Source organism: Clarias gariepinus, chromosome 19, assembly GCF_024256425.1.
Source record: "Clarias gariepinus isolate MV-2021 ecotype Netherlands chromosome 19, CGAR_prim_01v2, whole genome shotgun sequence".
Lineage (NCBI taxonomy): Eukaryota > Metazoa > Chordata > Actinopteri > Siluriformes > Clariidae > Clarias > Clarias gariepinus.
Window position 1 is genome coordinate 4,387,849 of NC_071118.1, and position 17,649 is coordinate 4,405,497.

The 17,649-nt window shown below is 40.9% G+C and overlaps 1 protein-coding gene across 1 annotated transcript; it reads left to right on the forward strand.

The window, feature by feature from the left end:
• Nucleotides 1–105: 105 nt before the first annotated feature.
• kiaa1191 (KIAA1191 ortholog) lies at nucleotides 106–13,462 on the forward strand. The gene is made up of 9 exons (XM_053479112.1): nucleotides 106–279; nucleotides 2,556–2,666; nucleotides 6,323–6,427; nucleotides 7,667–7,860; nucleotides 9,172–9,283; nucleotides 9,393–9,517; nucleotides 9,603–9,706; nucleotides 9,803–9,984; nucleotides 12,496–13,462. Exons 3-9 carry the CDS (start codon nucleotides 6,400–6,402, stop codon nucleotides 12,705–12,707), a joined length of 957 nt encoding a protein of 318 aa, XP_053335087.1. The 5' UTR covers nucleotides 106–279; nucleotides 2,556–2,666; nucleotides 6,323–6,399; the 3' UTR covers nucleotides 12,708–13,462.
• Nucleotides 13,463–17,649: the final 4,187 nt, after the last annotated feature.

The following is a 17,649-nucleotide window of genomic DNA, read 5'->3' on the forward strand; positions in this document are numbered from 1 at the left end:
GTGCATGCAACGTTCATCTACTGCCTCTTGTGGCAGGTTGCAGTACTACAGCCTGCTCATCTACATGAATTCTCGCGAGATCTCGCGATATTTGAGGAACCGCTCCATCCCGGTTTGTGTTTTCAATCTAACGGGAAGTGATGGCGGAGAGAAACAGCAGTAATCTGGGGAATATCTGTCTTTAGCGGTGTAACAGCTCGGTTTAGTGTCTGTTCGCTACATGTTATGAATTGTTAGCTCTCGAAGCGAGTGTAAGCTGCCGCTGAAACACCGGGCCAGGTAAATTAGAGCTGTGTGTTTTATCGTTTGGGTTCTAAACAAAACGTTTATTCGGGGTTTAATTCCGAATTAACTCTATTCATAACAAATTAGTTCGTATTTCAGTCATTGTTTGTATTATGATTAGATTTGGATTTGTTCTAGGGTCATTTGAGTACGGTGAGAGCTTTGTCTGCTAATAACATGACGTCATCCTCTTAGCATTAGCTAGCAGGCTTCATTAAAGCTCTTTAGCACAGACAGAATCTCTAAAACTATCATATCTAATATTTAATAAACTAATGTAACGCGTCTTCATTAAACCCTGAGCTCATGAAGGTTATTTAGAGGGCATTCCATGTGTTTATTGTGCTGTTAAACTGGTGTGTGTGTGGGGGGGGGGTATTTATTATCAGTCAGTGTGACTTTACATTGCTTAATGACTTGTTTTGTAATAAATTCACTGCTTACACATTTTAATTGGTTGTTTTGAACGATTCGTCACTGTGCATCACTTCCTGCCTACTCACACACCAAGGCCGACTACACCAGAACAACGTTTGATCAATCCCACCAACTTCTGCATGAAATTTGATCATTCCTGGACAAAGTTTTCTTGATTCCATTCTCTCCTCCATAAAGTTTGATCAATCTCAGCTTCTCCTGCAGGACGTTTGATCAAGCCCACCCATCTCCTGCAGGACGTTTGATCAAGCCCACCCATCTCCTGCAGGACGTTTGATCAAGCCCACCCATCTCCTGCAGGACGTTTGATCAAGCCCACCCATCTCCTGCATGGACTTTGATCAAGCCCACCCTTCTCCTGCAGGACGTTTGATCAAGCCCACCCATCTCCTGCATGGACTTTGATCAAGCCCACCCTTCTCCTGCAGGACGTTTGATCAAGCCCACCCTTCTCCTGCAGGACGTTTGATCAAGCTCACCCATCTCCTGCGGGACGTTTGATTGATCTCAGCTTCTCCTGCATGTAATTTGTTCAATCCCATTCTCTACTGCAAAGACGTTTGATTGATTTCACCAATTTCAGCATGAAGTTTGATCAAGCCCACCAATTTCAGCATGAAGTTTGATCAAGCCCACAAACCCCTGCATGAAGTTTGATCAAGCCCACAAACCCCTGCATGAAGTTTGATCAAGCCCACAAACCCCTGCATGAAATTTGATCAAGCCCACAAACCCCTGCATGAAGTTTGATCAAGCCCACCAACCCCTGCATGAAGTTTGATCAAGCCCACCAACCCCTGCATGAAGTTTGATCAAGCCCACCAACCCCTGCATGAAGTTTGATCAAGCCCACCAACCCCTGCATGAAGTTTGATCAAGCCCACCAACCCCTGCATGAAGTTTGATCAAGCCCACCAACCCCTGCATGAAGTTTGATCAAGCCCACCAACCCCTGCATGAAGTTTGATCAAGCCCACCAACCCCTGCATGAAGTTTGATCAAGCCCACCAACCCCTGCATGAAATTTCATCAAGCCCACCAACCCCTGCATGAAATTTCATCAAGCCCACCAACCCCTGCATGAAATTTCATCAAGCCCACCAACCCCTGCATGAAATTTCATCAAGCCCACCAACGCCAGCATGGATTTTGATTGATTTCACCCTTTCCACATGAAATTCAATCAAGCCCACATGACGTTTGATAAATCCCGCCCGCCCTCACATACATTTTAACCAAACTCCCACGAAAGGTTTGATCAATCACATCAATTGTCCCGCCAGTCCCACTAATCACACCCACTCTTTCATGAACTCTAGCCAATCTAAATAGAGTTAACCAATTATCATTAATTATAATTAATCTTGGGTGACCATCCTGCCCACTTGCTTCTACAGTTTGACAATCCCAGTTTTTTGCATTTATTACAGTGAATAAGCCAAAAGCAAAGGAGCCGCCACACTGCGTTAAAAGAATTTACTAACATTCTGTTGTCTGTTAATCCATCCATCTGCGTAGCTGGGAAACAGAACTCAAATCTGTGTTTGAAGCGGATTACTGTACCGTCGCATCACATTTCACTTTAATAATTGTGTGTGTGGTAGTGACAAACAGATCTGCAATCACTGTACTTAAGGGTGCAGCTGTAATTAGAGAAAGGCGTAAAACCGAGAAACATGCAGATCTCACGTGAGATCGGACAGGTTGTTCCAGATCTGTGTACAAAAATGCAATTTTCATAATTTTTAGTAGTAGATTTGTAGGATAAAGATTTATTTTAAACATTAAACGATAGAAGATTTAGTAGTTTTAATGCCCTGTCTCTTTTACAGTTCTCTCTCCCTGCGTATCCCACAATGCTTAGCGTGCAACCTTCCGCTTGTGTGGCTCAATCGGATCCAGCCCTATAGCAGTACTGCCTCAGGCCTCAACCTCCTGCCCTGGTAAATACACACACACACACACACACACACACACACACTAATCTCAGTGCAAGTTTTTAATGAGCTGCACGTTCCTGGACGCCTTTCACAGAGATAGGGAAACATTTCAGCAGTTCATAAACACAGCCGTTTCTGCTTATGCTTGTCCCAGTTGGCTTCCTTCCTATTAAGAGCTATACAGCATATGATGATGTCACTATAAAGGAAAACATATGTCCCCTGTTACCTGTCATTTACTCCTCAGTCAGGTGTGTTCCCAGCAGGTGTACATTTACTGTTAATCGCTATTGCATCAGCACCTGTTTCAGCAGTGTAATTCCAGTACTGAACCATAAAATTGTACAGGTTGTACATTAGGTTTTTTTTAAACAGCTGTTAAGGTAATGCTCATCCTGCAGTTTTAGGAAACTTTTCAAGGTTAGTAAAGACTTACTGGTAAGCTGGAGAGGGGTGATTCATAATAAAGGACTTTTTATCCATGTACACAGTGCTTGTGTCTTATTTTTTATTTTAGGGCAATGTGGCGTCTGGGAATGTGGGACTATTACGTTCCAACTTCTCTTTTTTTTTACAGCGTTTGAAAAAAATTATCATTATCAAAGCAGAAATCTATCACTGAGGCTTTTTTTTATCGTAAAAAATGTACTGAGATGAAATCAAACCTGTAAAACTCTCAAACATGTGGTCTGTATATCGGTGGAAAGTTTGATACTATAAACTAGGGTTCCAGATTAACTCGTAGTTGAACATCATTACTATATATTACCATCTCCAGTAACACCAGAGCCCTCGCGATACAGCGTTATCAAATATCAAATACTATACAAAGGTGCCGATTCTATTTTGTATTGTTTCAGTATCACGATTGTATAAAAATCCCAGGTTTCGTTATGATTCTAAACATACACTATATTGGCAAAAGTATTCGCTCTCCTGCCTTCACATGCATATGAACTTGAGTAACATCCGACTCTTAATCCATAGGATTTAGTATGATGTTAGCCCCGCCCCTTTACAGCTATAACAGGTTCAGCGCTTCTCAGGAAGGCTTTCCACAAGGTTTAGGAGTGTGTTTATGGGAATTTCTGACCGTTCTTCCCGAAGTGCATTTGTGAGGGCAGACACTTATGTTGGTCGAGCAGGCCAGTCTCGCAGTCCCTGCTCTAATTCATCCCAAAAGGTTTTCTATCAGGTTGAGGTCAGGACTCTGTACAGGCCAGTCAAGTTCTTCCACACCAAACTCACTCATCCATGTCTTTATGGACCTTGCTTTGTGCACTGGTGCGCCGTCATGTTGGAACAGAAAGGGGCCGTCTTCAAACTGTTCCCATAAAGTTGGGAGCATGAAACTAATGCCTCCAAAATGTCTTGGTACACTGAAGCATTAAGCATCAGCCCAACTCCTGAAAAACAACCCCACACCAGTTCCAACACCAGTGCACAAAGCAAGGTCCATCAAGACCTGGATTCCATGGGGAAAGTCCCATAAACACACTCCTAAACCTTGTGGAAAGCCTTCACAGATGGGTTGAAGCTGTTATAGCTACAAAGGGGGCGGGGCCAACATCATATATAAAATCTGTGGATTAATAATTGGATGTTACTCAAGTTCATATGCATATAAATGCAGGTAAACGAATACTTTTGGCAATGTAGAGTGTAAAATGGTGGAAATAATTTGCTCATCCAATTAGAGTTGAGTGCCAAATGTAGGATTATAGAGGATCTGCATCATTTTACCACCTCAAATGCGAACATATATAAAAAAAGAATAAGCTAAAGAAAATTTATATTTTATGCTATGTACAGTCTTATGCAAAAGTTTAGGCACCCCTTGATAAATAATAGATTTTTTTATAGATTTTTTTTTTTTAAAGGTGTTAACACACAGTCTCTCTTGCAAATTGAAAAAATGCACAATATTTTCACCAAACATTGATGCATAGTTACTTTTTATGTAATAAATTGAACTAAGGTAAAAAATGTTTAAATCAGGGGACTGTGATGGCCGTTCCAAAACCTTCAGCTTGCGTCTCTTTAGGTATTCCATAGTCGAGTATGTTTAGGATCATTGTCCTGTTGTAGAAGTCATCCTCTTTTCAGCTTCAGCTTTTTTTTACAGATGGTGTGATGTTTGCTTCCAGAATTTGCTGTTATTTAGTGGAATCCATTCTTCCCTCCACCTGCAATGTTTCTTGCGCCACTGGCTGCAACACAACCGTAAAGCATGATAGATCCACCACCATGCTTAATAATTAGCAAGGTGTTTTTTTTTTTTTTTCATGAAATGCTGCTTCTTTTTTTTTCTTCAAACATGCCTTTGTTGATTGCGGTCAAAGAGGTCTATTTTAACTTCATCAGTCCACAGCACTTGTTTCCAAAACGCATCAGACTTCTGTAGATGTTCTGTTGCATACTTCTGACATTGGATTTTATGATAGGGACGCAGGTAAGGTTTTCTTCTGCTGACTCTTTCATGAAGGTCTTGTGGGACGGTGCACCACCACTCCTGAGTCTGCTAAATCTTCCTACAGGTTTTTTGCAGTCAAATGGGGGTTTTAATTTGTCTTTCTGACCAGTATATGAGCAGTTGTCTCTAAGAGTTTTCTTGGTCTTCCAGATCTCGTCTTGACCTCCACAGTTCCCCTGACCTGCGTCTCTTAATTACATTTCTCACTGTGGAAACTGAAAACTGACAATGCTTTGCTATCTTCTTGTAGCCTTCTCCTGCATTGTGGACATCAGTAACTTTCATTTTCAGAGTCTTACACAGACTGCATAGAGGGACCCATGGTTGTTAAGTGTCAGCAAGTGTGTACACAAGGTTTGAAGAGTCAAAGTATTGGCATTTACTAATGACAGCTGTTGCCATGCATCAGATCTAACGAGCTGATTAACGGGTGCAACCTTGTAAAAAGAATCTGAGACTCTGGAGCTCTTAGGGCGCCCAAACTTTTGCACATTGCCATAGTAATGTTTTTATTTTTTTAATTTTTGTAAAATTTATAGCATGAGAAGTAACTATGCATCAATGTTTGCTGAAAATATTGTGCATTTTTTTTCCATTTTCAAGAAAGACTGAGTATTGACCATCTGTTTAATAAAAAAAAATCACTTATTAGGGGATGCCTAAACTTTTGCATAAGATGATAGATCATGTATATAAACAAACGGAATAGGGGATTTATAATTGATGTATAAATTGTGGTAAATCATTATTTTTTTAATGTAAATGAAAGGAAAATATGTGGGTTCTCATCTGGTTTTGGATTTTGAATGTGGTGAATATTAATAATACGATTCACGGCAGTCAGTTTTACTTTTCTGAAGAATGGCTTTTAGAGAACCCCTGCATTACTGTAGGCTTCGTTCTGTCGTGCTTTGTATTGATTTGCACACAATCAGCCTTTCAGAATGAATTATGTACAGTTTGAATGAATAATGAAACTGTGTTTTGACTCATGTCAGGAGCTGTGCTGATTTAGTCTACGAGCAGTGAAGGACATTTGAATTGTCCGTGAGTGTTTGTAGTGATCATTCAGCTGATTAGTGATGACCTAAAGTCGGTTGTCTTGGTTTAGAATCTGATTGACTGTGCATGGTGCATCAGCCATTTTGACATGTAGTCTGATGTTTGTTTTCGTTTTTTTAACAAGAGACCGGTGGGAGTCAGACTGCCAGTTCGTCCCCGTTTCCATATTTCTGCTGAACACAGACTCCGTCCTAAGTGGTCATGGTGTCCAGACCTGGAGACATTCCAGGTAAGAGGGGATTAATTTTTGCTTTCATTTTGTTCCAGCAAATTCCTTCAGCTCTGTTCCTGGGTTGTAGACGTACAGTATTAGTTGCTGTAAAATTCAAAGACATGATTAGCTTCAGATTTTAAATCTTATTATCCAGAGTGATTTTGTGGCCTTTAAAAAAAAAAAAAAAAAAAGCATGTTGTACTAATGCAAATAGTTCAGGGACTGAGAATATGATTGTGATTGTAGGTGGTGCAATAAGAAAGGTATTGTATACCATGATAAATAATTAGCAAATATAATCAGTATACAGTATACGCAGTCGAGACACTTACCACTGAGTCACCTATACAGTTTTTTGCAAACAGGAATCCCTTAAAAATACTCTGCAAAAAAAATACTGTACAATAAGTGCAAATAAATTATAAGTGGGTGTAATTGGGGAAGTATTGTATACCATAATAAAGACTCTGCATGTGAACAGTATAACAGAGAGTTTTGTACAATGAGTGCAATGATTCGGATGTATGCAATGAGGGACATTGTAAACCATGATAAATAATTTGTGTATAAAAACTGTACACAGAAAGGGTTATATACACTGAAGAAAGATTTTATATGGCATGATAAAATAATATGCATATGTAAATATACACAGATACAGGTTATGTACAATGAGAGCAATGGTTGTAGATGAAGGAACATACAGTATTGTATACCAGGGTTGTGATATTGCAGTTGAGAAGGTTATATACATGTGTGCAGCTTGTTATTGAGAGTGGAAAGAGGTTGGCCATTTTATACAATATACAGTATGTGCAACATTTATGAATAGTGCAGTCCTGAGTGTTTAGTTTATGTTCAGTAGTGAGTTGTGAGCAGCAGTCTGGATCCAGGGGGATCATTTTTATTTAAGTCAATTCTTGGTTACGAGTTCGCTGTCTCCACACAAACTCGCAGTATTTTGAGAAAGAATGAGACGCATCAAGCTACACTAGAGATCCCTTTAGCAAACCAATGTAGTGATCTGGGAAAACGTGATCAGATGAGCTCAAGTGCCTCTCGGATAAAAATGTTGTCAAGCAGGAAGTTAAACACCTAATTCAGTGTAGATGAATGGAGAAAAACGACAGAATTACCCCCGTGTTGATTCCCTAAGGTGGTGTTATCTAAGAGCAGACCAAAGATATCACTCGTCCAGGTTTATTGTTTACTCAGTCAGCTGTACTTTACTCTGTGGCTGTGATGTCGTTGCAGCCCTGGAGGCAGGCTCTGGGGTGAGCGAGGGCCTCCTGGGGGGCATGTCTATCCCCACGGGGATGACCCGCCGAGCCCTGAACTACGACGACAACCTGGAGCGGCCCATGTCACCTCCACCCTCCGACATCAACATCACCAACCTGTGGAGGAGGCCCGTCATCCCCGAGAGAAAGTTCTCCCGACTGGCTGAGGTGCTCCTGTCATTTTAGTCACAAGCGAGGGGCGTTCAAGTCAAACTGGGACTTTATTTCTCTGCTACACTAATACACCTATCCCAGTGTTTTGTTTTGTTTTTAATCAAAATAGAAAGGTTTTATTGCCTTCTTTTAGGTCCAAAACCTCGGCCTCCCACTCACACTCGCTCATTGTTCACGGACGTTCTTTAAAACGTTTGCACCAATGTTCAAATGTCTTACTGTGAAGAGTGAAGTCTCAACACCGTATTGCAAAATCTCCTGTTGAATCACATCACAAGTCCCAGTTTGACTTGAACGTGCGTTCTTCTTGAGTATACATGACTAATGCAACCTGATAAACGTTTCTGTTCCTATTCAGCTAAAAACATGCAGAACAAGACGTAGTGTTATAGAAAACAATTATTTTGAAGACGTCAGGAAACGTAACCACGACAACCATACCGTGTCAAATAAGAAAAGACGACGCGTGCGTTTTTCATATCGTTTAGTCGTGAGTAATCAAAATATCATGCATTTCCTCTTATGTCGCGGTGACCTTTGTACCTGTCCTCTTTGGTCTTGTCTTATCTAATAAGCTTTTGGTTATAAGAAATAGTCTTGTGCAGAAATAAAAGCACCCTTGTTAACGAAAAAACATGAGGGGAATTGAAACAATTCGGGGAGGAGGTGAAAAAAATCTAACATTTAAAATTATGTTTGTTATTGGTTATAATTATCAGTACACCTATATTCTAAAGAAAAAGAAACAGCTTTACAGCACAGTAAAATTATTTTCTTGACATATCCTATCCTGTTAGGAGAATCGCACCAACTCCTCCAGTGTTCTAGGTCATCGTCGTCTTCTCTTTCTTCATTGTTCATGAATTCTCTTCCTCAGTTCAGTGAGGTTTTGTGGGATTTGTGAGAACCAAGATTCTTGATTCGGCGCTCGTTTTTGTTCAGATGTGGATGTTCGAAAGTCCAGCCACGGATCAGCTGTGGCTTCTTGGCATACATCAGCAAAACCTAGCATGGAATCGGCGTCTAATTATAGATGTGGGGATTTTGCAGATTTTGCAACACTATTATCTTCAGAGATTAAGTGTACCTTGATTAAAGAATGGATCATATTTTGGGTGTGAGTTTAAGCCAATTAACCACAGGCATTTTTTCATAATCTTTTGTTTCCTCAATATTTAGTAACTGCAGCAAAAAAAAAAAACAAAAAAAAAACCACAATGACACCTTGAATTTAAGCATCTGATTAAGTCATGATGAAGTTGTGTTGTGTTGTACACCTTGTGCATTTCTTTTGCTTGATTTCAGGAGGAGGAATCAGAAAACACTATAAAGAACACGTCTGCACCTGAGCCCCGTGAACCTCCGGTGGTGGTGAAGGCCAAAGCGTCTTCAGTGCTCATGAGCTCCCTGATCATTAGTAAGACCTCTGAGTGTTCCTTTTTTTGTTTGTTTCTTTGTTTTTGCTGCCTGGTTTGTTCTTGTTGTAGAATATTGAAGGAGAATTTTTGTTCCCGTGTCGTATCCAGAGCAGACCCAGGAGAGCATGCAGAGCTTTGAGAAGAAAGCCGGACTCACCGACGCAGGCTACAAACCCCACAAGGGCCTGGCTGCTGACGAGAGCCACTACCACCGCATGGCTCAGTCGATGCAGGTCAGAATTAAGACATTTGTAAACAGCGTACTTCGTTCTGTTCTCTATTGTAATTAAAGTTCATTTCATTTCTGATTCCTTGTAGAAGTTGCACATGCACAGCGCCGACCATAAAGAGGAGAAGCAGTCGTCCTCGGCTCAGTCGACACCATCAGGAACTCCGCAGTCGTCCCCAAAACAGACGCGCAGGTACAGTATGCAGTCGGTATGAGCACATTAGAGTTATGATCGGACAACGGTGGCGTTTTCGAGGAGGATATTTATTCGAGTGTGTGTGTGTTTCAGGGGCTGGTTCAGCAATCAGGGCTCGGTGACGTCCCTCACAGGCTCAGAGCTCAGCTCCAGTTCTAGCTCCAGTATGGATTTGGGATCCGGTGAGGGAGCCATGGAGCGCTGGGGCATGTTTGGACCGCGGCAACAGGTCCACAAGTCCATGACTGACCCGGGAATAGACCACGGCACAGCAGGTAAAAATCTCCCAGCACATGATGCATTCGGAGAACTCACAGAACTCGAGGGGTATCCATGAACAAAAACGCCTTTTTGGTGATTTCAGTAAGAGTAGAAGGGATCATCCGATACGATATAAATTAGCCGATACAATTAGTATTGCGATTCTACAAGTATCACGGTTTATAAATATCCCAGTTCAGTAGAAATTGTTTGTAGATTTTATCATCAGTCTAAACACACAGCAATTGAAGATCGACACAGACGATGGAAATGCAGCGGACATGTGACCAAGGTGTCAAAACAAACAAGATGTCGGAAACCCAAACACGTCAACGTTTTACTTGGCAGATTTCATAAAAAGCTTGCGGCCGTTCTTCTTTTTGAGAGTTTGCTCCATGTCCGTCATGATGGCTGTTTTAGAGAAAATTACAACGAGGTCACGGGTCACGTGATCTCAGTCCCATGAAAAGGGGGTTGGGCCACCAAAAGTACAGGCTGCATTTTATTCTAATCTGCATGTCTTTGGATTGTGGGAGGAAACCGGAGAACCCGGAGGAAACCCTAAGGAGAGCATGCAAACTCCACAGACCCAAGATCTGACTCCTGACTCTACGTTATCAGCACAAACACATACGTAGTTTGGGTAGTGAGGAAAACTGCGTTGTCAAGGATACCACTACAAACCTAATAGGCTTTGAATCGATTAAATTCTTAACGATTAATCATTAACCTCTTTACTGGTCAGGGTTGAGAGCAAAACAGATCGAGACAGAAGAAAATCTATTCCAGTATACAAGAAACTGTTTGGGAAGAAGAAAAAACATAAACAACAACATACAACTTGTGGCAAGAACTTGGAATCGTTCTTCAACAACAGTCTACATGTGGTGTGACAGAGCTCGAGGGGTTTCTGCCGGACGAAATGTCCCGATCCAGATGTGCGAAGCTGATCGAAACGTACAGTATGCCAGAAGACTCGCAGCTGCTGATGCAGTTAAACATGGTTCTACTTGGAGTATTAAAAAATGATACAGAATGGAATTTTTATTATTATTATTATCCATTCTTTATGCTTTTGATCACTTTGTTCTGATTTTGCATGATTTTTCTTCTTACATCTTCCTGCATAGCCAGTTTGGGGACTTTCTAGAGTTACATCCTGGTTGTAGGTTTCTGTGATTTATAGCTAATGTGGCACAAAGCTTAGAAATATCACTCGCACCAGAAATTAAGGTTCTTGTGTTATGCATGAACTCCAGAGAGACTGATTTAAAAGAGAATAGCCAGATATATTAGTGTCTGTTAGGCAATGTTTGGATTTTTTTATAATTTGAGAGAATAATAAACTACAAAAAATGCGTTTCATGATGTCAGTATTTTAAAAATTATGACCCATCTCGCTCCATGATACAGTACCAAGATCAGATCTATAGGATAAAGCTCACAGCAGCATTTCCCAAAATGTCCACGGATTGACATTCTTTGGAATATTTATGTTTATGACTTGGCAGAAGCCTTATCCAGTACAGCTTGCACATGAGGCAGAATACAATTCGGGCATTGTGCTCTGCAAGCTGGGCCGCTCACGGTGAAAAGTCCAGCGACGGCTGTCTGGCAGTAAAACCACAATCTGATCTTTTCGGTTTCCTGTACAGAGCGTTACTGCTGAGCCGTCACCGAATACCCGCAGTAGGTCAGCGCTCTCAGTGTACACGCACTCCGCTGTAATCCTCTACGGTACCAAGTAACGTGAATCCTCCCGAGTTAAACCCAGTTTTTATATACTTAGTATTCAGGCTTAAACCCGACATTTTACCATGACCACCACACTATTCCCATGACTCTGCTCATAATGATGTCCAGAGAACTGATTTCCAGGAACGCCATTACTCAGCGGTAGCAGTTTGTTACCTGTTTTGTCAGCTCTCGATTAAAGCTCTCACTTCTATCAACTTTTCATTGTTCTCTATATTTAGCAAATCCTCAAAGCGAACAAGTTAAGCATGTTTTGATTCGGGTGGGTTGTTTATTTTAACATGAGCATTCTTATAACCCGGAAAAATGCAAAAAAAAAAAAAAAAAAGTTCCAGAGTTTCTGACATGGTGGAGTTCGAAAGCGCTTAGCTCATAATTATGATGTTTCTGACAGGAATTGAAGGCAGCTCTGAAATCTGTTACAACACATTTCCAGTTTCCAGTTCAGAAAGAAATCACAGCTGTTAAGCCGTTTTATTAGGAGTTTAAAGATTTTTTTTTTTTTTAAGTAGTTCAGTGATTAAAGAAAAGTTCTCAGTTTTGTACTCTGTGATTCGTTTAGGTAGAATTAAAATAAAATATAATAACATAAATAAAATAATCCCGGCTCGGGTTATGTTCACTGATCACAACACGCAGATTGAGGTTTATTTTTACAAAGCCCTATCCCGACGCTTAGCCCCATTTTTTTTTTCCCCCCCTCTGCACCACTGGACCTTTGCTAATGAATGTTCCAGATGTTCTAACCCGTTACTCTCTGTGTCTGACAGGGGGCTTCGCGCTGGCGTCCTATAAAGGCGCCCAGAAGCCGACTCCCATGGAGGTAATGAAGGCTCAGGCCACTCGGCTGGCCGAGGACCCCATCACCTTTAAAGCTCCGCCCAAGATGGATATTCCCATGGTGGATCCCAAGAAGCAGGTGACGCGGCCCCACAAGCTCAAACCGCGCGACATGAACGTTCTGACACCGTCGGGTTTTTGAGAACCCGTCCCAGACGCAGCCTCGTATTTCCTCAGTGCGCAGTCGCAAGACGTAGCTGGACTACCCTGCTTAATTAGATTTTTTTTTTTCTTCCCCTCCATGCTTAAGCACAGCAGTGATTCATAATGACGGCTTCCTCTTGCGTCTTGTTTTAAATGTTAAGCCTCGGATTAAGGCTGTGTAATGAGGTAATGAGGTGCCATGTGTGTTTTTTTTTTTTTTTTTTTTTCCTGTGCCCCCTCCTCCAGATTGCCTCCTTGTGCTTTAGCGCTTTTTTTTCCTTCTTGTTAATATGCGCAGGCCATCATGCTTGTCTGTGTGTTTTCATCTCTTTCCAAAAAAAAAGAGAAGACAAGGCAATGTACCTTTGATATACCTCTTTAATTCAATTCATACTGTACTTGCTTCATGTAATCATTGGATGTGGATGTTCTACAGTTCAGCAGTGCGTTGTTGCTGTTGTTGGTAGACGCCTAGTTTTCTCTTATTGTAACATCATCATCATCCTCATCATCGTCATGCTGCTGTGGTTCTCATAAATACATCATCTCAAAGAAATACCAAGTACATTTAGACTAGTTTTTGCGATCGTAACGTGACACACGATCCACGCCTTTTCTTCAGCCGAGTATTAATTTTAAAGTCGTTGATGTTATCGCCGTCGCGTTTGTATATTTGAGATGTTTTAATTTTGTGTAAAATTTCTGTTACACTTCAGGAAGTTTGATCTGTAAATAAAACCGCCCCGAAGACGAGTTCAGCCTCCGGTGTCGTCATTCACGCGTGAGCTGGAAGCCACGTTGTTGTGGCTAATTCTTTTCATTCTGATCGACCTACACATGACACTCATGAAGAGAGAAAGATGGTCTTGGTGATCAGGGCTAGTAGTGGTAATAGTAGTCATACACACAAGCTGCCACAAGGAGGAGCTATTGTCTCTGAGAGGTGTAACGCTACACCCTATTACACAGTCCATACATGAGATCATAACTGAGGACGTTAGAGTAGGAGTTTGTGAATGTTTTGTAGCCAGGAAGTTGTTAATAGCTTTAAAATAAAAAATGATGCGAATATTAAAATGTGTACAGTTTCAGTCTAGACTTTCTATTATCATGTTGGATTTATTTATTAGTAAGGTTTAAAATATTTATAATCTACCGTTTTCTTTTAATAAAGAAAAAAAAGAAATAAAACTCCTCTTCCTGGACCCTGTTTTGAAGACGTCTCATTTTTATTTGAATCTAGTACCTTGAATAGGAGACAGCTCGGTACTGTAAGCTGTCTTCTTGAGCCTATATGTGCGAGTTCTCACACAAGCCCTGTTGTGTTTCTTCTGCTCATGTGCGGTGTCGTTGGCAGTCCAACTCGTGTCTGAGGCTGCCATGGTAAACAGGTTTTCCTGGAAGTCCTTCCCCCTTTCGCCACCCCTCGGGCTCTCTCTCACTCTCTCTCTCACTCTCTCTGCTCTCTCTCACTCTCCATGACGCTGGAGTTGCACCCTGTGACACACTGTAGGTCATTTCCTGCATCTGGCGGCCTCCCAGCGGCACGTCTGGAGTTAATCGAGAGCCTGGTGGTCCACCCATGAGCGGGGCTTGCCAGGGGTTCTGCTGTGTGCGAGTGATTGTGATAGAGAGCATGAGATCACGGGCTGAGCACCACACTGGATGTGTGTTGAAGAAAAAAAAACCTTCTTCGACTGTGCTTTGGAAAATTAGGGGTTCTCCACTTCCTGAAGTTGTCCTCCACTACCTGGAACCATTTTTGACTATTGTAAGGGTTTCCCCCAGAGGGACAAGCTGGAAATCATTTCAAAGTACTGAAGAGAGCATGTCTCGTTCCTCAGTGATTCTTCGGTTGGTTTGGGGTGCTACCTTATTAAAAAATAATAATAATCCACATAGAATTAGTATAGCATTTCCCAAGATAACAAGAAGTTCCCGTTGCAATTTGTTCTCTAAGAGGCCACATCTTGTTAAGAACATTGATTCTCAAGGAATTGAGATTTCTTGGTTGTAGGGTTCTAGTAATTTTATTCCGACATTTTAGGGCATTCTTCTTCTTTGCAGTATTATTTTTTGCCTGCATGATCATTAGGAAGATTTCTTCTACATGGAGACCGTCTCTTGTTACATCTTTTCGTGATCTGGGTTAAAGGAAGTGAGGAATTCTCAAGAAAGTATGCCTGTTTGGAATAATGATCAGGTTGAGGTTATACTTTCTTAAAATCAGATCTAATTCAGTGAAGCTAAACTGCTTAAAGAACCATAAACCAACAGGATCTGGTTCAGGAATCCAAACATTATTGTTCTGCGGTATTTTCTAAAACCTTAAAGCTTTAATCGCTCTGAAAAAAAAAATCACATTTTTAATAGAGTATTAATTGTGCCATGTAGATTGCAGAAGCTTTAAAACTTGTCTGTTGGACTGTAGAAGGACAAGGCCCAAGATAGAATAGAAACAAACTGATTGCAGTCGCGACTGAATGATAAGGTGAAGACATCTGTTCCTGGACAGATAGGGAAATCAACTCCTTATATGTGAGAACACCATGTACGGGGCATAGATCATGCTGGCAGAGAGGTTTGTGTATAAAATGGCAACGGCTGAGAGAAGAAATCACCTTTCTCCATGCTGCAACTGTTGTCTGAGACTGGTCCTTCTGCAGAAGTTTCAGTAAACCATTAACTTTGCTCTGACTTACTTGTTCTTATAGTTTTCAGGATTTCCACCACAAACAATTCCTAAAAAAGAGTTTCTCCTGATCTCAAATAAAAAGCCGGACAATCACAACGATATATAAACAATTTATCCGAAGAACCTTTGAAGAACACTCGAAGAGTAAAACAGGAGCAGGACAGAAGAACCTATTAGACTTTTTAACGCTCCATCCTGTGCACATTTTAATAATTAAAAGTGTTGCATGAACGTTAAAACATTTATATTTTCCATTCTTTCTAAAAATCATCCCCACACTCCTGAGTCTAAGTTCCAGGGGAGCACCGTTTCAGCCAGACGCTACCTCTCTCTAGGGAATTTGGGTGAAAACACAAACCGTCGCCCACATTTTGGCAAGACGGCTTCCTCTGACATCCATCACAATTCTGCATTTCCTGACTTCAGGAGAAAGTAAGCACGGCGACAGTTGACCTCATCGGACCGTCCACACGGTCCATAAATCACTAAATATCTCTTGGAGCAGATTTATTTCCTCGTTCCATGCCGGGGCAAGAACTCCAAGCTTAGCTGTTTTTATTTGTACGTTCCAAAAACACTTTTTTTTTACTTCCTCATTTCTTTTATTTCCTCATATGATTATAGTTATTAGATTGTGCATGTGTGTGCTTGTTATCAGAGGAAAAAATCTTTTTTTTTGCATTAATGAGAATCTGAGAATAAGTGCCCTTGACAGAAGCGAAAAAACGGGTTGGTGATGAATTGCATGAATGGACGCCTCCTGATGAGTGAGCTGATTGGAAATGAAGTGCACTTTCTAGAGAATAGATTAATTTAAATTAATGAGTTACTAGCTTCGGAATTAATCATCTGAAAAAAAATTTATTTGTCACCGGAGCAAAGTTGAGCACGCTAGGGCTTACCATGGCAAATTATATAAAATCGAAAACAGCTTTACAAATGACCCTTGCACTGTGGGCCTTAGGGAGCCTGCAAGGAAGCTTCTCACCAAAAAAAAAAAAATACTCTTAATACTGTATAATTGCAAAGAGCAATTCTGGTTTCCATTCTTTTTTTTTTTTTTTGTTAATAACAAAAACCCTAACCAGCTAAAAATGTGTGACCTCATTAATTCCAATGAACTAACAAGGCTATTGTAATCATATTAGTAATTTACTATCATTATAAAGGTGTGATTGTTGTGAATCACACCTTTTCCCTAGAAAAATAGCCTTTTAAGCCCATTCTTTTCAGCTAACAAAAAAGATGAAAGTGAGATAACCGCTGTAATACCTTCACAGGAATTACATACCAGAATTCCTCTTAAGTACGGTAAATTCAGTTGCATCTTTACGCCCATACTTAGTCATAAGGTTGGACAGGTAGCGTTACCGTCTAACAGTCCCAGGGTTTCTAGTTCAGTCCCAAGATTAACAAATGCAGATTTCCGTTATGGTGTACAGTTTAATTCGAGTTCAATTCCAGTAACATGCACACATCTGGATTGGCTACGCTAAATGTTGCGCTACGATGGACCGGTTTTAGACTTGAAGTGATTTCTCCATCCTCGTGCTTCCATTCCCAGTGTTGCCTTTCCACCAAGATAAAACATGGACACATGATTATCAGACCCACTTATGGTTCGTCCTGAAACTTGCCACAAAGCTCTACTTGGATGTCTTTGTATACTTTAGATTTAAGATTTCCCATTTCTGAGTCACATCGTCTCGGTGCTGTATCCTTCTAACCATCTCTAGTTGTGTTCCAAAAGCCAATTAGTACGCTGGTTAAGATGAATTGCCCCTAGGTGTGAGTAAATACTGTACATGTGCGAACAGTGTCCTGCGATGGAATGGTGCCATATCCAGGGCGTATTCCCAGTGTTCCCATGACAGCTCTGTAGAAATGTAATACTTCTTAATATGTTTATTATTATTTAAGGGCGCTACACCAAACCTCCCCTTTGAACATTTTTTCTTTTCAACAGTTTAAGAGCTGATCAGTCATGCACAGTGATGTGTCAGTACTTGACCCACGCGTCTACAGAAAAAGAAATTGGTTTTGATTCCACCAAGAATTCCACTTGAGATCTTAATGTGGCCACTTTAAATATAGACTTTGCTTTGTTGTGTGACTTCTGTAATTGAAACCATTGACATGCTGCATCACTCAGACTCCTCTACAACCTAGATCCTAGCCAAGGGGTCTTCAACTAAAACAATTCTGGACAATTTACATATGGTATATATCTCTAAAATCATGAATC